The 23,920-nt window shown below is 36.2% G+C and overlaps 1 protein-coding gene across 1 annotated transcript; it reads right to left on the bottom strand.

Moving 5' to 3' along the window:
- Positions 1-1,089: 1,089 nt before the first annotated feature.
- LOC126969895 (phosphatidylinositol-3-phosphatase SAC1) lies at positions 1,090-23,765 on the bottom strand. The gene is made up of 14 exons (XM_050815512.1): positions 23,565-23,765; positions 21,980-22,074; positions 20,295-20,413; positions 19,191-19,283; positions 17,384-17,515; positions 14,772-14,880; positions 13,811-13,926; positions 12,575-12,805; positions 11,367-11,534; positions 9,727-9,930; positions 8,803-8,970; positions 8,073-8,174; positions 6,775-6,911; positions 1,090-4,965 (listed from the first exon to the last, which is right to left on the bottom strand). Exons 1-14 carry the CDS (start codon positions 23,600-23,602, stop codon positions 4,881-4,883), a joined length of 1,797 nt encoding a protein of 598 aa, XP_050671469.1. The 5' UTR covers positions 23,603-23,765; the 3' UTR covers positions 1,090-4,880.
- Positions 23,766-23,920: the final 155 nt, after the last annotated feature.

Below are 23,920 nucleotides of genomic sequence, written 5' to 3'. Positions count from 1 at the left end.
GAGTAAAAATTAATAATATACTACCTAGAGAATTTTTCGGCATTGTGACTAGAGTTTTGAATTACTTGTATGTTTTAACCGTTGATTTTATTATTAACCGACTTCAAAAAAGGAGGAGGTTCGCAATTCGTCGGTATTTTTTTATGATTGTTACTTCAGAACTTTCGACTGAGTGATCCGATTTTGATAAGAAACTTCTTTCCCACCTGCAAGCAAACTCGCGGAAGTCTTGCATAAGTTCTTGCAATAGTGTTTACATATCGTACTAATTCCTGCAATTGATTTCTGCTATAAATGTCTTGCTAGAAGCTCGTGGATTATACTATCGCAAATTATCGCGGAGGTGTTTACACGCGGGAACTTACGAGTGTCGTAATTTATTCTATAATCCTGTAAAATCATGCCGCTAAGACATGCACATGTAGCAGCTGCATTAATAATTTTGTTGTTGAATAAGAAAAAAAGATCAATTTGGGCTCGATAGTGGATTTCTAGGAGCTTGATGCTTACTATAATTTATTACGTGAAATACAACTGGATGATGGTCAAACATATTAACGTAATAAACGAAACGTACAATCATTGATAGATTGACAGATGACGGCTATAATCTTGTAAAAAACGGAGATAGCCGAAATCCAATACGTTTTAAGCAACTGTTCGCTTCCAAACTTAGCCGGATTATGCTTCTTCGCCAATCGCAATACTGTAATTATTACTATTTCAAAATTATGTCAAATCATTGTACGTTTCATACTTATTTAAATCCCAATTTTATCCGCCTCTTATTACGTAGTATTAACATCCTCTTTGCTCGGCTGAGCGCTTGGCGCGTTCGCATGACACTGTTTCAACTTAGTATCAATCGCCCCGCGCCGGGTAGCTGTTCCGCGACGCGCACTACTTTCCATAATCTCCTATTATATAAGTAATGATCTCGAATTTCAGTCAATTTATGACCCCCAAATTCTTCAAACCCAATGTGGCTTTGCTTTCCAGATGACCGCGTGTTCGGCAATTTATATTTTTTCCTAAAATGGGGTTATAATTTTTTCTTAAAAAAAGGAGTAAAATAACGAAAAAACAAAGTCGAATAGAAATAATTTAATTAAATAATCCTTCACAAATTAATATACTAAAAATTTAGATATTTAATACGTCTACATAGAGCCTTTTGCTGTTAGGCAACGCATGACAAGAGGCCAGGTTTATTACTTACTAGACAATCTACGTCTTACACTCGCGATATGTTTGTCACTTTGCTCAAGTGTGGGTTGAAGAGAATAGAGGTCAACTGTTCGCCTATATTTTTTTCGACGTGTTCACAGCAGCTGTCACAGTCTATCTAGACGTATAAATTATCTAAGACTAAAACATAAATCACATAAAAATGGACCCTTTAGAGGTAAATTGATTTGTTGATTAACTAACACGTCATAATCCTACAAACTTGAATATTTAGAAATAACACAGTATATATATTTACATATTAGCCACCTGTATGTCATGCAGAGAGAATTTCACATGGTCACCCATCTATTGAGATGAAAATGATACCAAACATATTATAATGATTTTGAACCATATTAACAGTATTTAACGAGATATTTACCATTATTCCAGGAGTATATCTACTTACAAGTCTCAGACTATATAAGGCAGACATATATTCTTGATAATGTAATGTATGTTCATAGGCACATAAGTGAATTTGTTAATACCAGGAACAGACATAAGCTTATAATGCCTACTACTTGACTAAGTCGAGCTAACAAGTCTTTTGTGGGGCGATGTATAAGCTTTTACAACAGGATCACAGAGAGTGTTCAAAACAAAAGTATTACGTTATTCAAAAGAATTGTTAAAAAACGTTTGTGTGGTAAAGGTTACTATAACATAAATGACTTTCTTAATGATATCACAGATCGGGAATGGAGCGACCGCCCTCAGGCTATTAAATAATAAGTTAATTATACAATGTTACTTTGTAAATGTTACTTTAATTGTAAAACATATTTTTGATGAAAAACAAGCAAAAAGGCAGCTGAGTTTGTTGCGCCCATTCTTCTCAGGCCTGAGGCATTCATTTTGGAATGGGTGGTAGTTTTTTGACTTTCAATAAGTGATGTGACATCCTATTTTGAATAAAAATATTTGAATTTGTGGAAAATCATGAAATGAACTGTATTGAAATAAATTCCCGTTCATCACTTTTAATACTGAAAAGATAGCCAAAATACAAAGCTTAAAATATATGTCATCGATACATTTTAAGAATATGAAACTTTATCTGCATTATAACTTACAATTTGTGTGTTATTGTTTAACTCATTCATTGCACCTTGCTCTATTGAAATGATATATTACAAAGAGTTTATCCTTTTTGAAGTAAAACTTATTAATAATAAAAAGTAAATATGTGGTGTTAAAAGAAGTATATTATGTGGGTATTGAATGAGACTGAGCTGTAATACTGGGCTGTGTAACACTTCTTCTAGTAAAGTGGGCTCGAATCAACTGAGGGATGACAGTCAGTAAGCTCAAAATCAACCAAAGTATTTTATACACAATCATAATTATATATATTGAAAATGTTTATGACTCTATGAATATAGGACAAAAAAAGTATTATATTTTGTGTGTCATGTGGTCTTAAGAACACACCATTTTTATAATCTCTATATGGAATTCAAAATACCTTTTCATAATAAGCATGAATTAAGTAAAACAAACACATAACTGCTATACACATACTATTATCATTATGTTCCGGGTATTCTGAATCTATTATTAACAATTCTCCGATGAGTCTGTGAGACCACTGTTCACAAATCAGGAATGACTAAAGAAACAACATTAAAGTCTATTAACTAATTTTTTTTAATGAGCCTCCAATTTTTTTTTATTAATGTTTCAAATATTTAAAAAACACTGCCATTTGTTGGAAAATATTTAAATTAAAAGTATGGCGGCAAATGACAAATTTTCATCCAATCCTCTGTGCTTGTTGATGTGAACAATGACGTCATAAGACATGGCCGCCAAGATGGCCGTTTATACAATTCACGTCGGTTGTTGATTTTAAAAATTTTAATAATTATACTTTGCGTTATGTTTTCAGCATTAAATTATTATTATATTTCAGTATTAAAATAATGCGATAACAAAGTATCGGATACAACATATTATGCATAAGTACTTTTGTTCTCATTTCATACACAAATGTTATTTCTAAATATTGTTATATGCCGCTCGCATCAATCGCCCTATACCACAATAATTATTATACAACAAAAATTTGCCTCGTCAAACCAAATCTTTTTGCAATCGAAATATCACCTAGCTGTAACTTTCTTTCACTTGAAACATAAATCTAATATTTTATTCATTAATCAAAATATAAAGCAGTCGAAAAAGTGTAAAGTGTGAAAATATTTTATTTATGTGTGTATGATAATGTAACTGTTTGATTAGGAACTATTACTGAACACATTTATGAAGAAAAAAAAGTCAAAATATTCCACAGAAAGCAGCAAATGATTGACAAATTTGAATGACTTTAATTGTGTTCATATTGTGATGAGAAACACATAAGAATGAAGTATTCAGAATTCACGATATTATTCATAAACATATGTTACGTAACCATGACATAAATAAAAATAATACATTATTTTTTCACGATTAAGGTTAAATAGCACTACCCACGTGTTCACTTAATGTCGCCATTATAGGGCCACGCTGTATATAGTTTTTTCCAGTGGGAGGCTCCTTTGCACCGGATGCCGGCTACAATATGGGTACCACAACGGCGCCTATTTTTGCCGTGAAGCAGTAATGTGTAAGCATTACTGTCTTTCGGTCTGAAGGGCGCCGTAGCTAGTGAAATTACTGGGCAAATGAGACTTAACATCTTATGTCTCAAGGTGACGAGCGCAATTGTGGTGCCGCTCAGAATTTTTGAGTTTTTCAATAATCCTGAGCGGCACTGCATTTTAATGGGCAGGGCGTATCAATTACCATCAGCTGAACGTCCTGCTCGTCTTGTCCCTTATTATCATAAAAAAAAAAGAAAAAAAAGTATTATTGAAGTGAAAACATCTTTAGCGGTGCGTGCTCAGCATTTACTTGAGTATACAATTTAAATTCGCATCAGGACACGTGACCTGATCAAAAATTCGTGAGACAGTCGTTGAAATTATGGATTAAAGTTGATTTTTCTGAGAGATACTCTTTAATGTTTAATAATTAGTTATAAAGTGTTAAATTTTTCATGCAATATTAATTGTCATTTTTGTATACGATAGCGCAATAAATGAATATTGTATTTAACCACATATTTATGTGCTAGTACTTTTATACTGATAAATAAAGCAATTCGTGCAAAATTATTCCCTAACCATTCCAAATATTCAAAACTGCACAACGTTAATGTTCAAGTTTTCACTTCTGCCGGCACTGAACCCTGACGGAGTGAAACCTTTTTTTTTTGTTGTTCTCTTCTATCTTTAAAATAAACTTTTTACACAGTCAGTCAGCTTTGCCAAAACTAATAACCAGCCTAGACTTCTGACAACCCCATTCGGTCAACACATGTACGGGAGTTAACGAACCATTTTGATAAATAAATATTTAATATTGTAGTAATATGTAATATATGTCAAATAGTTAAAGTAAAATTCGTTGCTACTACCGAGTCCTTAAATAATCATAACCAGAATTTAGCGATAAATAGTTAAATATGCGGACCAAAACACTCAGAAAAATGATTGTGATAAAATACGGTAAGAAGCGCTTTATAGTTAAGTGGTAGTTTATAGTAGTATTTGGTAGTAATAAGGCGGCGATTTAGACGATGACTACGAGCGGCAGGTCGCTGATCATAACGACGGCTGCGGCTGAGACCGGCTCGTGGCGACGCCGCCACACTCCAGCCGGGGCCAGTCCACAAACTCCTTGCCGTGTCTGAGAACATAAATATTACAATTATATTTCACTTGATAATAATAATATTGACACACTTTTTACACAAATTATCTTGCCCCAAGTTAAGCATATATAGCCTGTGTTATGGGTTACAAGACAATGATATATTTAATACGATATACTTATTTAAACATACATTAATTCATATAAACATACATAAATACTTTAAACATCCATGAGTCGGACACAAACATCCATATTCATCATAAATGCTTGCACCTACCGGGATTCGAACCCACTGATTGATTTATGGTCATACCCACTAGCAGCTTTTACTATCCGAGCACTAGTATAATATAAACATCTATATATATAAAAGAAAGTCGTTAGTTACACTATTTATAACTCAAGCTTTACCGATATGGCTGAAAATTGGTGAGGAGGTAGCTTAGAGCCAGGAGACGGACAAAAAAATTACGAAAAAATATTACATATATAAGAATAGTATCCAAAATATGTTTTGGGTTTCCTTTATTGTTAATTCCGCCAATATTTGCCTTTAAACAATTGGACACGTGTTTCGCCTATACACGACGTATCCTCAGGAGATGTTGACTCGCCAAACTCTGGCACGAGACTCGGACCGCAAAGTAACACCTACTTCAATAAATTTTCATAAGCATATTTTACAAAAAATGTTATTCAACATATTATATTACTATTTTCTAGTGCAAATTGTTACTTGGAAGATGAGGTCTTAGTCCAAAAACCGTAGTTTGAGTCTCACACATCAGTCATCAGATCCTCTCTGACTTACGGATCACCAGCCCAGAAAGCGAAACTGCAGAGTGTACAACGCTAAGCGTATAACAGCTGCTGGATGTATGAGAACCACACCAGCACTAGTCTGAAAAGGCTGCCATCTTTCTGAAACAACCTGGGCTAGTTGGAGTAAAAAGAGTATTTGACGCGCGAAATGACCCAATCAAGAGGTTAAGTGCACAAACAGCCAAGAAAATGTAACTAAATAATCTAAATTTTATTATCAACAGACCCTGTACCAGTATGTTAATATGTCAATCTTAATTTTCAAATCCTTGTAGTACTCATACAAAGACAATATATTATATGACCCACGGATGGATTGAAAGAAAATCAATGTTTGATAAATAAGTTATAGAAATGGCAAACGCATTGAATGGATTAAAATAATAATCTCAGATCGACTTTTGGGATTGCTATTGAATATAAAGATCAGCCGTACATTTTTATTTAAGCGCCCAATAGCGATGCACTTGTATTATGAAATAACTAAAAATATACTAACCATAGTTGAATGGAAATAATAAATAATGAATTCTATAATTTTCTACCTGCGGCTTCATTCGTATCAAGCTTTATCTACATACAAAGAACAACGACGAAAAAAAAATACGCTGATCGTTCATAAAAGGTGGATCGATCGATCGATTCGTATTAATCTTCCTGAGAAACTCTTAAAAATTTACTCTTAAAATAATAAAATAAAATAGTGGATGCAGTTAGGATGAATTCCACATGTTAATTGGATTGGATTTAACGAATTGGTATTCAAAATAGTTTTTTACCAAACTCCTCCGAAAGGCTGAACCGTGAAATTTTGAGTGCATATCGGGTAAGTCTGAGAATCGGCCAACATCAATTTTTTATACCCAAATTTTTTTAATTGCATTTTTTAGAACAATTTATATGGTAATACAGCGATTTGCGGGGTCAACTAGTAATAATATACAACCGTAAATTCACCCGCATTTCGCTAAAATTTCGCCCTACCCACATAAAACAAAATATATAAAGACTTAGTAGTACCTGAACATAAACTTGAGCGTGGCGCCGACGGCCGCGCCCCAGAACATGAGGTAGAGCAGTAGCTCAGTGTGCGAGCGAGACGGCAGGACGGCGCTCGCGCAGAACATCGACATGGCCACAAGCAGCACGGACGGGAACTGTGGCGGTACAGAATACATTACTCAGGATGTCCTTAATTTAAAATAGGAATTAAATATGCATTTTTAACAATAATCCTTGTATAATCTTGCATTTGCATAATCTTAGATTTAATTTTTGTAGTCATTTGACAGCTAAGTAATACCGAGCCGATGGCCTTGAGGAATCGAGTGGAGCACAAGATCATAATAGATTCAGCATTAGAAGTATTTTTAATTTATTACAAACATAATACAATTTTCTTTTCAAAACTAAGAAAACTATGTCATGTTAAATAGTATCGGTGTACAGTTAAAAAAAATTCGTACAATTTTTATCTAGATTAAACGATTACCATGGCTCAAAAATAGAAATGTAAAGAAAATATGAATTTTCTTCTCATATTCTGTAGATATAATATAATCATTTTTTGGAAAAATATGAGCTTTATGTAAACCGTCAAGAAATGGTTTCAATTATGCGCTATTTTGGCGATTCCTTGGAATTGGCGGCCTTTAGCTTAGACAGCCCAATATAAATGTCAAGTTTGCGTTTTATCACACATCTTTACCTGAGCAACGTCTAAGTACGCTGTAATAGATCTCAGCATTAGAGAATAATTCCAAAAAATATTTCATAATATCAGCTTATTTCATGTCATTTCTGAACCGTCAGAAGGTGACTGATAAGGCTTGTTTGGCTGTGCATGAGGGGGTATTGGTTCCAACACTCATGTATGGAAGTGAAAGTTGGGTATGGCCGAAGAAACATGAAAGAATAATAAATGCAGTTGAGATGAGAGCGTTGAGAAGTATGATAGGAGTTAAAATGAGTGACAGGATAAGAAATAGTGAGATAAGGAAGGTATGCTGAGATGGTTTGGCCATGTCGAGAGAATGAATGAAGAACGATTGAGGATAAAAGTATTGGCGATTGTCTAAGGCGAGTGTGAATTGAAGTGTCGGACCTAGGCGGACGTTCCGAGACCAAATCAGGGACGAATAGCTTGTATGAAGGGAATAATGAAACTGGACAAAGCGAAACAATTATGTAAGGATCTTAGCAAGTGGAAAGAAGTGGTCTGGCTTCTTTAAAGAAATTAATAACATATTCTTAATATGAAGATGATAAAATGTTATACACACTCATAAAAACATTGTATATTATGATTATTTACTCACCGTGTAGTATTTCCAGTCCCTGTCTCGTCGCAGGGGGCACAGTGCAGTGTTGCCCTCACCGTCCACAATCACATACTTGCCAAGAAACAGGTCTATTGAATCCTAAAAAATTATTTTACCCTTTTTTAATTCATTTAATATATTGAATCAATTATGTAATAATAATAATAATATTGACACACATTTACACAAATTATCTTGCCCCAAACTAGGCATAGCCTGTACTATGGGTGCAAGACAACGATATATTTAATACAATATACTTAAACACATACAAACATCCATGACTTGGAAACAAACATCATTACTCGTCATATAAATGATTGCACCTACCGGGATTCGAACCTGGGACCTCTAGCTTAGTAGTCAGGGTCACTAAACATTCGGCTATATGGATCATGAATAGCGGCAAGGATTGATTATAGCTTTAGGTAACTATATTTTCATTTTTAAGTTTTTTTTATTGTAAAATCTGCTGCTAGAAAACTGACGAAGGCAAGGCCAGGTTTATTACTTTAGTGTGCGTGAGCTACGTCTGACACTCGCGATTTGTGTGTTACTTTGTGTTCATTGCTCAAAATAAAGGTTAACTGCGAACCGCAATTATTACCGTCGTTTTTACAGTCTCTATCTAAATGTATAAATGCTAATAATCTACGGTTAAAACCATAAACCCAATAAAAAATGGAATACTCTATTTTTTTATTTTCAAATTTGACTTTTGACAAACCTGTCTATATCCGTCACTGAAGTTGTTCATGTAGTATCTAGTGAGCGAGTTTATGCCGTCCCTCACCAGGCCCATCCGAGTGCGTTTGCCCGTTCGAGTGAAGTCGGTCTTAAGAGCGCCTGTCCCCGAATACTGCATCGATATCATGTCCGCATGGTCTGCCCAGATCTGAGCACAATTATTATAATTATTAATATTAAGAGCAGTTCTGGTATGCCACAGCTTGTGGCGGCGATGTGGAGCGGGTCGATCCCTTCCCTAAAATATGGTCGAGGGAGGCGATGGCTGGTACTTGCATCATGCTCGTGAATGGGCGTTACTTGTGGTGACTGGACGGTCCTCTCACCGAGAAATCTACTTCATTTTTTTTTTCTTTTTTTTTTTAAATTAAGCTTTTTATATGTTTTTTTATACGTGGGACAAGCATGTGACAGTGCCTACGCTAGCGCGCGGATACTAGATTACTTACAGGATGTTCCGAAATGATGTTATTGAAAATTGATTTATTTAGGTGAATTATGTACGAGTTTTAGATTTTTCGAATTCATATGTAACGTACATAATCTATTATTATTTACATATTATATTAGTAAATCAAGTCTCTACGCCAGGTTCCTGAGATATCGTGATGAGTCAATTTATAGTGGAAATCTCTTATTATACGGTATTTTATATATCTCTTGATGTATTGAATAACGTAGTCAAACCACATTCCAAGCCCAGATGTGAAAAAGATTAAAACGTTTTGAATGGAGTAACAGAAACCTTTTGCTCTACAAGCCAAAACTTAGACCATCAACTGGCTTTTCAAAATAATGAATAGATAATATAATTAAAAACGATTACTTAGTTGTTGTAGTAAGTAGTAGTAGTTGTGTAGTTAAAAATTATTTTGTAGCTATCTGAAAACATGTACCAACTTACGGAGTTGAACAACACATCGAAGTGCGGTATCTGGTCGTCGTTAGTGATGACCAGCAATCGCAGCAGTGCGGTCAGGTGCCGCCTCGCCAGCATGCTCTGCACGACGTTGGTCCTGTCCAGACAGTCGACGCAGTTGGTGCGGAACACGCCGGTCTGACGCAGCAGAACTGAACCTCCTCGAGATAGGAAGTAGCCAAACTCCGTCTAAAATATTAAAATGTTATTGATTATCACGCTGCGCCCATTAATTCAAATTCAAATATTTTTATTCAATATAAAATTTAAAATAACTTTGTGTACCTAAGGCCTGAGAAGAACGGAGCTAAAAACCCAGCGGGCTTTTTTAAAAATATGAATTAAAATGTAATATAGTACAATAAAACTTTGAAATTAAAAATCCTGGGGGTGTTCGCTCCGTTCCCAGTCTGTGTTATCATTAAAACAATCATTTATGCTATAATAACCGTTCACACACAAACGTTTTTTAACAATTCTTTTAAATTTCGTAACACATGTTGTGTTGTCCATTTTCTGGGATCTCCGATCTAAGGCGGAATGTCTTATGTTCTTGTAACTATACTGGGGCCCAAACAGGCATATACATATACAAGAAATACAATTAATTCCGGTCACAGTATTCTTGTAAGGTGTATTTGAAATGAATTGAAGTGTTTGAATATATTTTGTGGGTAATCAATGAGACTATTTTATAACACATCGATGATTTGAGTCGCACTTCTTTTTTTTTTACTATATTATTATGAAAATAAGGGTCGAGACTAGCAGGACGTTAAGCAACAGCAGTTGGTAATTGATACACCCTGCCCACTACAATGCAGTGCCGCTCAAGATTCATGAAATACCCAAAGATTCTGAGCAGCACTACGTCTGCGCTCGTCACCTTGGGACATAAGATGTCATGTCTCATTTGCTCAGTAATTTCACTAGCTACTTTGCGCCCTTCGGACCGAAACACAGTAATGCTTACACTTTACTGTTTCACGGCAGAAATAGGCGCCGTTGCGGTACCCATAGTCTAGCCGGCATCCTGTGTAAGGCACTTGTCTCACCGGCAACGAGTAATGAGTAGAGCTAGAACTAGAAACGAGTTAGCGAGACGCGGGGAGCGAGTGCGTAGTTCCGATATTTGTGTAGCTCGCTTAATGATTTAGATTACAATCTGAACTTGGACAAATATGCAAATATAATCAAATCAACAGAAAGCGTTTGCGACATAATTATTGAAAGACTGAGGTTCTGTAAACTACACAAATGGCTTGTACTAGGAAATTCATAATTTAAGTTGTGTAATAATAATAATAAATCTTTATTTGTTGCAAAAAAAAAAATACAATTTTGCTTAAAATTACCCTCGACCCCCAAACTAGGATAGCCCGTGACATGGGGGTCAGTCTCAGTATGTAAGTTGCAATTCAATTCAATTATTCAAAATCCTACATGTTTTTTTTCTTACCATTTCAACCGCTATAATAGAGACATGTATTCATTTTTATTTTTCAGTTACATTTCGGCGTTAATGCCCTTTCAGTGGAATGTTCTCGCTTCAATATTTAAAGTTCGTCCGGTACGTCGGTGGGACACTTAATATATTATTTAAATTAATTATTAGTGAAACAAACCTGTTCATGTGCCACCCTGTCCATTAGCACGCTGAGCCTATCGTACCGCATGCCGCGGCACTCGGCGTGGAAGTCGAACGGTTCGTACCGCACCTGCGGCAACGCTGCGGCGGCCACTGCGGCGCGGTAGCCGCGTTCCAACACCTCCTCTTTGCCGCGCTGATCAATCTAACGGCACAAGCTTAGTATTTTAAAACGAATTTCTCATAATAGCTTTATGATTACCGATTAAGTAGAAAAATACTTACTTTCTACTACATTTAGGAATACCTGGCCTTTTCTATGTCCTATTATTTAAAAATATTTTAAATATTCCAGCATAATATATATCCAACTTTTCGTGTACTTTTAAATATACATGGCCGAGGTATACTGTTACCATCTCGCCCACGACCATAATTTATGCATTCAATTTGAATATATTGTTAACATTTCAAATTATGTTTTATAATAAAAATATTATACTAATTAACCCGGCAAACGTTTTTTTGTCAATCAAATTAAGTATTCCGCGCCCGCTCATGTCAGTCGCGTCACTGTAGAATTTTGTATTGCGAATATATAGGTATTTCTAAGTCAAAATATATTGCTTCCGCATAAGTAATCACCACCATAAAATCACCTTGTATATCCCCAACCCCCTAACACACTGCCCCTTAAGGTATAAGTATTATTCAGATGGGTTCAGTAGTTTTCACAGTATAACCGTACAAAAAACCAGCTCTCCGTTTATTAGTATAGATTATAACAACTAAAACTCAACTCTTACATGTTAATTTCACAATTTTACTAGCTGGATGGATTTGCTGGTAATGCGTCATAAAATAAAAGTATTCAAGTTTCGACTCTATAATTAACTATGGGCTCTATGAGAAAGCTCATGGTCGCTCAGAGTGCAATGGAGAGGGCTATGCTCGGAGTTTCCCTGCGAGTTCGAATCACAAATGAGGAGATCCGTAGGAAAGTTACCAACATAGCCCAAATTATTGCAAAACTGAAGTGGCAGTGGGCACATAGTTCGATGGACAGATGGCTGTTGGGGCAGTAAAGTCTTCGAATGGCGTCCACGTACCGGAAGACGGAAGATCTGGCCAAGAGGGCAGCGCAGGACCAATCGTTGTGGAAATCTTTGGGGGAGGCCTTTGTCGAACAGTGGACGTCTTCCAGCTGATGATATAACAGATATTTACATATAGATAAAGACTTACCAGATTCAAGAGCACCTGGCTCCCGTATCGCTGCAGCTGATCCCTCAGATGCTTTGTGTAGGCACTGACGTGGTCTTCGTGCGCCAGCGACATGGGCGGCTTGTACTTGAGGTCCGGGAACTGGCTCCAGAACAGCGGGATCGAGCCCCGCGTCTGCACGAACGATGACTTCTCTCCACCCGCGCCACGCTCAACTATCTGCTCTGTTTCCACGAAGTTCGCTACGTTGCCCTGAAAAGTTTTTTTTTTATGAAAATAAAGGACGAGACGAGCAGGACGTTCAACTGAAGGTATTTGATACGTCCTGCCCATTACAATGTAGTGCCGCTCAGGATTCTTGAAAATCCCAAAAATTCTAAGCGGTTTAAGTTCAATTTAACTACCTAGTTTTTAGTTTTGCTCTTTTAGTATTTCAACTATGATAATTTCGTAACAACGACTAATTGAGTTTTTGATGTACGCAGACATAAAAAATATGCTAAGAAAGAAGATCTTGGTAAGAATAATAGATTACTGAATTGGGGGGCGTTCCTCCACAGTGCGGTTTTCAAGGAACTTTCTTCCGCGTACAACAAAAATCGGCTTCCCTGTGCGGTGTTGCTGGGACGATACGACATGGGTACCTTAAAGAAAGCGCGTACACTTTCCTTAAATGCCGGCAACGCTTCTGTGACTCCTCTGGAACTGGAAGAGAAATTGCGCGGCGGTGTTGACTTAACACCACATCAACATTGTCATAGATGCTTCATAAATATGCTAAGTTAGACTACAAAGCGACGTTTTAAGTATGTGAAAATTACAATCAGAGATTCTCTCGGGCGCTTTGTGGGTCACTCCCCGTGATCAATGAAGTAGAAGATATACATAGATATAATACTAGCTGACCCGACAGACGGTGTTCTGTACATAATAAAAAAAAACTGCTCTTTATGAATTTGTCAAGTTGTTTGTTTCATAACATCAAGAATTATTTCCTCCTTAGCTCCCTGTTGTTATAATGAAATTGTTTCACAGTAGAACTGCCAAAACATGTGTCAATAAATTCTGTCCATACAAAACAAATATTGGAAAAAATAATTATGGGTCCCATATCGTAAAATAAACTATCCTATCTCTCAAGTTGGACTAAGCTGCACTCCATGAAGTTATCCCCATTAAAATCTGTTCATAAGTTTAGGAGTTCACTGGTAACAAAATCAGGACACTGGATTTATATATATTAACATTGTAGTTTACCTGTACATCGATGCCTCTCATGAACAGCCTGGTCCCTGCACGGTCTACGCAGCGTCGCGACACTAGGGTCCAGGTCAGCTGGTGACCCGATATTGTCACATTGTTTATTGCGACAACTGTATGTCACATTAAGGAATTCATCTATTGTGGACAATAACCTTTAGTAATATGAAACAAACTAATGTAACGTTGTAGGTACATTAGATTATCTCCTGACTCATTTGTTACACAGTCCTTTGCACAGGATGCCGGCTACATTATGGGTACCACAACGGCGCCTATTTCTGCCGTGAAGCAGTAATGTGTAAACATTATTGTGTTTCGGTCTGAAGGACGCCGTAGCTAGTGAAATTATTGGGCAAATGAGACTTAACATCTTATGACTCAAGGTGACGATCACATTGCAGTGCCGTTCAGAATTTTTGGGATGTTCAAGAATCCTAAGCGGCATTCCATTGTAATGGGCAGGGCGTATCAATTACCAACAGCTGAACGTTCTGATCGTCTTGTCCGTTATTTTCATTTAAAGAAATAGATCTTTTTGGTACAATCAAGATGATCTAAAAATTATTAAATTTATATAATCATAATTTATCATCACTAATTTAATTTGAAAGATACTTTCACTATCGAAAGATTCAGACTGATTTCAAACCATCGTCAAATTAGTCATTACTATCTATGATAAAAAGCGACTTTCTTGACTTTATCTTTAAAACCGACAAGATGGAGTGGTCCCTCAGATAACAGATACCGAGGTAGACCCAAAATGTGGTGAGGTGAGGAGTGATGAACTTCTTACAGTGGCAGTTAAAAACTGGCTGGAGAAAGCAAAAAATTGAGAGTTGTGGAAGAAGATGGCATATACCCGGATGGGATCAAGATTATAATTTAAGTAATAACATTAGTATAAGGTATTTTATACTATATAAGGTATTATTGTCTATGATTAAAAGGATACATCCCACAATGATTGGTAAAGTAAATCTTGCGAACTGTTCGTGTGAAAAGTGTTTCAGCAAATGTCCGTTCCAGACGAACCGAGAATCTGCCCGGCTGGCTAGTGACATCTGTAATTAAAACAATTTTTTATATTTTTAAAGGTTTTTTAAATTTATAACCCTATTTCTGGGATTAATACAGAACGACAAATGAAGCCACAACCTGAGAAATGAAAAAAAGCATACAAGATTTTATGACGATAAGTCACTCGAACGGTTAGCACAGTTGGAAGTGCATTCTCAAGGAACGCGAGAGGTCGTGGGTTCGAAGTACCACATCGTTCATAAAATTTTGTTTTCAAATTTTATTTGTGTATCTGTAATTATAGTATTTTACATGGTATAGAAGGGCAAACCATTTACGATGCACCTGATGGCAAAGCCTCTTCTTACTCTTAGTAAAAGAGCGTACAGGCCGGTAACACTTCTGTAATTTTTGGTGTTGTGTATGGTGGCTTAATAAGGGTTTGGGAATTCCCGACGATTTAAAGGACCCGGGACACGAGAAAGCCTACAACCAAAGTCGCGAGACTTATAAGAAAAAAAAATATTAAGAGGGCTAGGTAGGCATTTTTTAAGAATTTTTGTTGAGTTTATTTCTGGTGAAACGTATTAAAAATTAATTAATAGTTTAACGTTAATTTCAGTCTGATTAATTTCTTTTAATAACACACAGATTCACGTTTTAACAGTTAAATCTTATAGTTGTGAAACGAACTCAGAAATCATACTAATTCTTAATAAATTTAAATAATTATTTTGTAATTCTAGTATGTATCTAATAATTGGTCATAATCACAACATTGCTAATTCTACCATTGTAATAACAGATGGCGCTAACCTCCTTCAATTATTTGAAAATCTAAACAATTTGATGTGTTTTAAAGGGATAACCCTAACTTCTAGGAGTAATTACACAAATAAAACTAAAAAAAATTTTTTTTGAACGATGTAAAGTAAATCCTGTAGATGCTGCCTAACCTGAGAATTGAATTAAAGCATACAAGATTTTATCAACGAAACGTCAATCGAAACGTTGGAAAGAGCGCATGGAACGTGAGAGGTCGCGGGTTCGAGTCCCACATCGTTCATAAAATTTTGGTTTCAGTTTTATTTGTGTTATTTGAAAATAAAAATGATTACATAACAATTTTGACAATCATGTGATGACATCATAAAAGCCTTTTTTAATTAAAAAACAGCGGATTTGAATTTTCAATTTCATATATATTACAATACAATTGGTATCATTGCTTGAATTTTAACAGCAAAGCTACAAATATTAACTATAGCTTGTTGCTTTTCGAAACGATAAATAAAAATGATCGGTGCTTTTCCGGATGGTATTATTCCCAAAGAGCTGAGAAAGTAAAGTGAGAAAGTTCTAATATAAAAAAATGCTATAGTACCTATATGCTGTAACGGAATTATTAAAAAAAATTGCGTGCGTACAAAGTACACATGTCAGAAGTGAAACCTGCAATGTGCATGAACCTCCAAACTGCATATGAAGTCCTGGTACATGTTGCTAGGATGACTCATGATTTCAACCGCTATGAAAGACATTACTATCACCGCTACCATATTTATGTTCTCCTGATGTTTATGTATTAATACATCGTGCGCTTGACGTCAGAATATAAAATTAAGGGTATACTCGCGTCATATATATATATGAAATCTCTTTTTCAACTATGATCGCCTGGTACCAAAACACTTCCTTTTCCTTCCTCATTTTTTCCCACGTTAAATCTTATAAATTTATGTGTATCGCTAAAACTAAAGAAGTTTCAACTTCAAAAACTATCTTACAATACAAAACGCATATTAAGATTCGTTTATTTAATTTTATGTTTTTCCTAAAACACCTTTGTATTCTTATGAATAAGACCAAGTTGTGTTTGCCTATAATTGGATCTACATTACATGATAATTTAAATTATTTCTATGCTTAATTTTTGTATTTATGATGTAACTATGTTGGCGAACCATTACATAAAAATAAAAATAAAATATTTTCGCTGTGGTTGACTATGCACTCCACAGCACAGGAAGCGTTAAGCCACGTATTCGTTAGTAAACATTTGTTAATAAACACTGTTTATAAACTGTTCATAAACGATGTTTCTTAATGTTTCATCATCTCTGTAAACAGTTTATAAACAGTTCAGAAACATTGTTTATGATACGTGTTGCCGTGCTCCCCACTACGAGTGGAGAGCAAGACGAAACATCTAGTTTATAAACAAAAGTCAACAGGTGTGGACCGCCACCTTTTCTTCTTTTTTTTTTTTTTTCGATTAATGCTCTTGTGAATTATTATGTAAGCAGCGGAGAGCATCACTACCTCCTCGGGCGACATCCTGTGTTTCAGAAACATGTGTTTATTGTAAACTTTGTTTAACGCTAGTCATAAACAGTTTATCAACAAATGTTTACTAGTGAATACGTGGCTTTAAACTCTTTAACGCAACCTTGTTGGAAGTCGCATTAAGAGTTTCACTTCAAAAATACAATTTTTTAAGGTTGAAGGCCGTGGGTTAAAATCTAGCAAGTTGATAAGAAATGATACCTTGTGGAACTCCGGCGCAACGGAATGTAGCCGTTGCATGGTGTGCGTGAGGTCGTACCCGTACGAGAAGTACATCCCCGGCATGTCCAGCGCCGCACGTAACAATCGCTCGTACGCATTGTTGTCATCTATCTGTAAATACAACCTTTCCTTATTTGTGTTGCCATAATGTATATATATTATTTACATTAAAGTCAAGTAACGTCGTCTAGTTATATAACTAGTGCGTAATAACTTGACGTTACTTCTTGTTTTTAGGGTTCCGTAGCCAACTAGCAAAAAACGAAACCCTTATAAATTCGTCATGTCTGCCTGTCTGTCCATCCGCACGTCACAGCTACTTTTGTCCGAAACTATAAGAACTATACTGTTGAAACTTGGTAAGTAGATGTATTCTGTGAACCGCATTAAGAATTTCACAAAAAAAAAAACAATAATATTTTGTGGGTTCCCCATACTTAGACCTGAAACTCGAAAATTTTTTTTCATTAAACCCATACGGATGTATGTATGGTATTTATGGACAGATGTTCAAAAATTATATTCTGGTTTCTAATATCATTTTTTTTATCTGAATAGTTTGCGCGACAGACGCTTCTAAAGTGGTAAATTTATGATGTACCATGCAAACTTCCACCGAAAATTGGTTTGAACGAGATCTAGTAAGCAGTTTTTTTTAATACGTCATAAATTGTATTATCAATAACTTAATTAATTAAAAAAATCACTATTATTAAAACATCGATCAAAGTTACAACGAACTACAAGAACTGTTGTATTCTGTTACTTGCTGCTACCTTCACGGGCGAGTCCAATTCGCACCTGGCCACTTTTTTTTCAATTTCATTTGGGAATGATTCTACAGGCGCGTCTAGAATGTCATTCATGCAAGCAGTGAGTTCACTACGGTCAGAACTCAGGTTATTTCGCACGAATTTAACAATAGTCGCACATTGAATATTTCAGTAGGAATGTACATGTTTAGTTAATAATAAACCATCTTTAAGTTTGTTATGTATTTGAGGTAATGTTATCATTTCTTTTATACATTTTTTTTATGGGATAGGAGGACAAACGAGCGTACGGGTCACCTGGTGTTAAGTGATCACCGCCGCCCACATTCTCTTGCAACACCAGAGGAATCACAAGAGCGTTGCCGGCCTTTAAGGAAGGTGTACGCGCTTCTTTTGAAGGTACCCATGTCGTATCGTCCCGGAAACACCGCACAAGGAAGCTCATTCCACAGCTTTGTAGTACGTGGAAGAAAGCTCCTAGAAAACCGCACTGTGGAGGACCGCCACACATCCAGATGGTGGGGATGATATCCTAAATTGTGGCGTGTCGTGCGAAGGTGGAATTCGGCGGCAGGAATCAGGTTGAACAGCTCTTCGGAACACTCCCCGTGATAAATACATAGATTTGTATTGAATATGTGTGGTCACTTTTAATATATACACACCAGTCAACAGTTCAATCGTGATTTTTTTGGTTTCTTACTAAGAGATATATAATAATGTAGTTTGTAAAAAGTGTTCAATAAGTTTAGGACCTCCGCGATACGTCACGTTGACGTAGTGCGGGGTCCATTGTAGGACATTTTTTTTTTCATATATTTCTTTTTCTATCAGTACGGTACCTTGAGTGCACTAGTTGACCTCGACACTTCTACGATCTTTTGATATAAAAAGACATAAAATCCAGGCGTTTACATACAACAGCCAGGCTTTAACCAACATTTTAAAACTAAAATTATTATAACACAAAATATATAATATTTAATATATTCAAAGTATACGAAACAACAAACCTGTTTGTTGGTGAGGTGCGTCGTAGATCTTGCATACGGTATTATATCTGTACCTGCCAGTTTGTATATATCATGACCATTTATTTTCCCCACCTGAGAAAACCAACAAAATATTTATTGACGTATGAATTTATTGATAAAACTTTTAAGGCCGGACCGCACTAGAGCGGCGCTGCGCGTCGCTAGAGGTATCGCATTACAACTGCAGTAAACGGCAGTTCTATAGCAGTTGGCGTGCAAGCAACCGTACATGATAAGCGATAGTGACGAGCATTTAGTCATTATTTTTTTATTGTGTGCTGAAGAAAAATGAGTTATGGAAGACAACAAAATAAGAAGTGAATAAGAAGGATTGCTCGAATACCATGACCTTGGTAGGCTTTCAAGAAGAAGGCGAATATCCTTTCGAAGGCAACTCTGCCGTGACGCGTGTAGCACCGCTCTATTACGACATGCACTATACAAAATGATGAAAATAATATTTTGACCGCGGTAATGCGGTCCGACCTTTATTACGAAATACAGTGACAGGCCCTAAGTTCAAAGGAAGACCACCTTACATACTCTTGCGACATCATAGTAAAAATTATATTGATTGGTCACGCTTGGCTTGGAAATACCTACCTGTGTCATCACGATATCGATCAGGAAGGCAGGAAAAACTTAATGAATCAAATTAGTTGGACGTGAAAGTAACACCTTAGAGAACGGCACTGCAGAGGAATGCCTAAGTCCAGATAATGATGATGGTAATTAAAATTGTGGTGTCACAGTGGGATTCGGCGGCAGGAATAGGAACAGCTCTGCGGAACACTACGCACAAAATACACCTATACAAGGCCTGGGGAAAATTTTGCTTAACATGTTTCTTCTTGGCCGAGTCGTGATAGTGAAGCCATAGTACATTTAGCATATAAAGCCTTACGATTCAGGGTGTTTCCAATGATCTTATTGAATAAAAATATTGTATTTTGGTATGGAGACGTTTGAAAACTCGACAGTAATTCAACAAGTGTTGTTGTCAGTACTATATTATCCTAAAAGCAGGCCTTAAGCATTATATTTGATTTAAATGTCCAAATAATACACCATAACTATACTTACTACTATTCTGTACTTGGCAACAACCAGATAATGTCCGGATATTAGTTTGATAGAACCAAGGAACCCGCAGACAGGCTTATATGCATTCGCTGGAATCGGAATCTTCACTTCATTTATTCCTGAAAAATTGGGTCCAATTGTATATGTGTGTACTTTTGAAGTGACTAAAGATTTGAGTGTTCATGGGAACTTGTATATTTTTCCATTACTTGGTGGTTTTTGTATAGTATTTTCCAACTATAATTCTGTGATGTGCTGATTCCACATAGCGGCTTCAGATTTCCAATCTCATATAAAATGGTTCTCAGTGTACAATATCCTTTTTTTTTATGGAATAGGAGGACAAACGAGCGTACGGGTCACCTGGTGTTAAGTGATCACAGCCGCCCACTCTCTCTTGCAACACCAGAAGAATGACAAGAGTGTTGCCGGCCTTTATGGACGGTGTACGCGCTTTTTTTGAAGGTACCTATGTCGTATCATCCCGGAAACACCGCACAAGGAAGCTCATTCCACAGCTTTGTAGTACGAGGGAGAAAGCTCCTTGAAAACCGCACTGTGGAGGACCGCCACACATCCAGATGTCTGTACTGTCCTGAACTGTACTTCAGGCATAGAGCTCTGACACCGCGGGATGGTCGGCGGTGTTTTTCCGTTGTCGCCAAGAGTCGAGTTGGAGGCGAAAAGAGCGCACAAGAGCTTGGCTTTCTCTTTTACCGTATGGGCCAGGGTGTCATTCCTCATGTGCAACGACGGCATGGACGGCAGGTTGAAGTTACCAAGAGCAGCTTTCGACAACGACCAGAACTTGCGTGTTCGGGTCGGGTAACTGAAAAGCTGCTCGCCGATTTTGACGACGTCCTTAGACTTCGCACGGGCGATTTGCCGCTTAAAAAATCTGGAGGCACGGTTATATTTCCTCTTAAGAACTTTGCAGTTCGGATCCTTTGTGCCCAGCGCCGCAACACAAGTTCGATACGCCTGTTTTTTGCAGTCAGATGCTGCTTTACCTGACGCATCGAACCAGGGCTGTGATCTGCCACCGATCGGTACTACAGATCTTGGTATAAAAATGTCCATGCCCTGCAGTATCACATTGGCTACTGCAACGGCGCATGCACAAGGATGTTCCTTTTTTGCATCCTACCCTTGGGTCAAGGGTAGGATGCAAAAAAACACATTAGGATGGCTATCCCAATCTGCTGACTAGTGACAAACGCGGCGGGTCACTGGTGGTCTGCGACGTTGGCATCGGATAGGCACTACACTCCTGACCAGGCAATGGTCGGACGTTCCGAGAGGGGCATTGACAAAGTCCTGGTAACCATCGGACCTATATATAATGCATAGATACCCAGAATTTGTTTTTTGGGAGTTATTCATGATAAGAGTGACAAAATGGGGTTTAACCTAGTTACTTACAATCTAGTTTGCTGCCATATGGCAACAGCATGAGACCATAGTTTAGAACTCTGTTATTTTTTTAGCACACAAGACATTAATATACTATTGCAATCAGTTTTAAGAGAGAACTTTGTACTTTATCACTATTTCTAAGTGAATATATTCAATATTCAAATATTTTTGTTCTTGCATGAAAGTGAAATCTTAAAATGTCTATATTATTGTAATTATAAAAAATTATGAGATTATAATGTTTATGGTAGAGGTTTAAATAAACATACCTTTAACACAGGCTTCTGCCGATATTCTATCAATAACCAGTATCTCAGTTGGGTTTATTGTTGGCTTGAAATAGAATTTTTCAGCCGTTGTATATCTGTAAAAAGGATAAAGTTTAAATTTATTTTCATCTTTCCTTATTATCATTTATCAAACTTAAATTAGTGCCCGCACAGGGCCCATCACTTTAAGGCTCAGGCAGCTATGGTTTTTTCCTAAGAGAGAAAAAACCGCAAATGTGTCCGCTTGTATTCATAAGCTCATACAGTTAAAAACCGCTGTGGTTTAACTGTTGTGTGGCCTAGGCCTAAGGTACAATAATTTATTTAATTTCGTAAAATTATATCAATATGTAATCAGTGATCGTACATCTGTCACAGTCGTGATAACTGTGGAGAAAATATGCTTCATCAATGATTATGTATAGAGACACCTTCTGGAGTACAGACCTAAGATTTTGAATCAGCTGTCTCACAGTCACTATGCCTGTTATTTTATATATGACATATTAAATCTAATATATAAAATTCTCGTGTCATGGTGTTAAACATTGAACTCCTCCGAAATGGCTTGACCGATTCTCATGAAATTTTGAGTGCATATTGGGTAGGTCTGAGATTCGGACAACATTTATTTTTCATCCCCCTAAATGTTAAGGGTGGTCCACACGATTTTTTTTTTAAATTTGTTTGATTATGAGTCAGCATTAAAAAATGACGACTTCAAATTTTCCCCAACCCCAAACCCATCTACGATCAACAGTTACTTTTGTATCGCGATTTTATTATCGGCAATACAACGTTTGCTGGGTCAGCTAGTAATTATATATATTTCATCATATAATTCTTATACTGTTGTCAAACACTAACTGGCCATGGTGCTGTAAATTGGGGTGGTAATACAAAGTCGATGACTTTGTCATGATATTTATTTAACAGTCATGACAGCCAATAATTTATTTGCCAAATGTATGGCAAATTATAGAACAAATTTCCAAATCCTAAGTGTTTTTTTTAAACATGATTGCACAAAATTAGCTATATTATAATAGTTATCCTTGAACAGTCTGCAAACATTTGATAACCAATGTAATAATTAAAGAGAGAAGAGATATGATAATTTTACTAATGTGCATAACTATGTCAAGACAATATGGTTTGTTTTATGTGGGAGTGTCCAGTATTGCTTTTTTTATCTTCAGACTATTTATAGCTTCAATAACAACATAGCAAATTGCCAAGCAGTAAGAATACCAATAGACTATTCTTTTTTTGCAATGGAAGTACACAAGTACTGCTATAGATTTTATTATACTAACATCTAAGTATTGATTAATAAGCAATTTGGATTAAATTTTATTACTTAGTAGAATAAAAATACTGAAAACTGTGAGTGTTAGCTTTTGGTAATATTTATGAAATTTTGAAATAAATATATACATTAAGGGTAATAATAATTGTGTGAAACAAAGTGAATACAACTCTTAATATAGGTAACTCTATTACTCAGAGTAATTTAAAATAATAAAATGAAAACTACGTCCTGAATATGAAGTTACTAATTAATTTAGCGTGGAGAGCAACTTACAGCTTTATATCATCGTGGATTAAAGTTTGATCGGCCATGTTCTTTTAAATCATTACAATAGACCAATGTATTATAAATTACAGTTTCACAGAAAAATCAGTTCAGTAATACTATATTTTAACCAATTAATTATTTGATTTTATGTACTAAGGGACCCAAAAGTCAAAATACAGAATTCAGGAAATCAGAATCCGTTTACGTCCCCAGTCTCAACTGCAACTTGACACTTGTCATTGACACTTCCATTTTTTTTTCAGTGTTATGACCTGGTAACTGAGACCTTTAAGTTAAGTCAAAATGCAACAAAATGACTTCTTTCTATCTTTACGTAAAATTACGCAGGCAGATGACAGATC

The sequence above is a fragment of the Leptidea sinapis genome, chromosome 19, assembly GCF_905404315.1.
Source record: "Leptidea sinapis chromosome 19, ilLepSina1.1, whole genome shotgun sequence".
NCBI classification, from domain to species: Eukaryota; Metazoa; Arthropoda; class Insecta; order Lepidoptera; family Pieridae; genus Leptidea; species Leptidea sinapis.
This window is presented reverse-complemented; position numbering and strand designations above follow the sequence as displayed.

Bases quoted from the DNA above. Each gene is read 5' to 3' on its own strand.
- LOC126969895 (XM_050815512.1), bottom strand. From the start codon at position 23,602: ATGGCCGATCAAACTTTAATCCACGATGATATAAAGCT. The intron at 8,175-8,802 runs GTTTGTCAAAAG...ATAATTTTTTAG, and splicing joins TCAGTGACGGATATAGACAG to GATTCAATAGACCTGTTTCT. The intron at 6,912-8,072 runs GTGAGTAAATAA...GTACCGCCACAG, and splicing joins GGGACTGGAAATACTACACG to TTCCCGTCCGTGCTGCTTGT.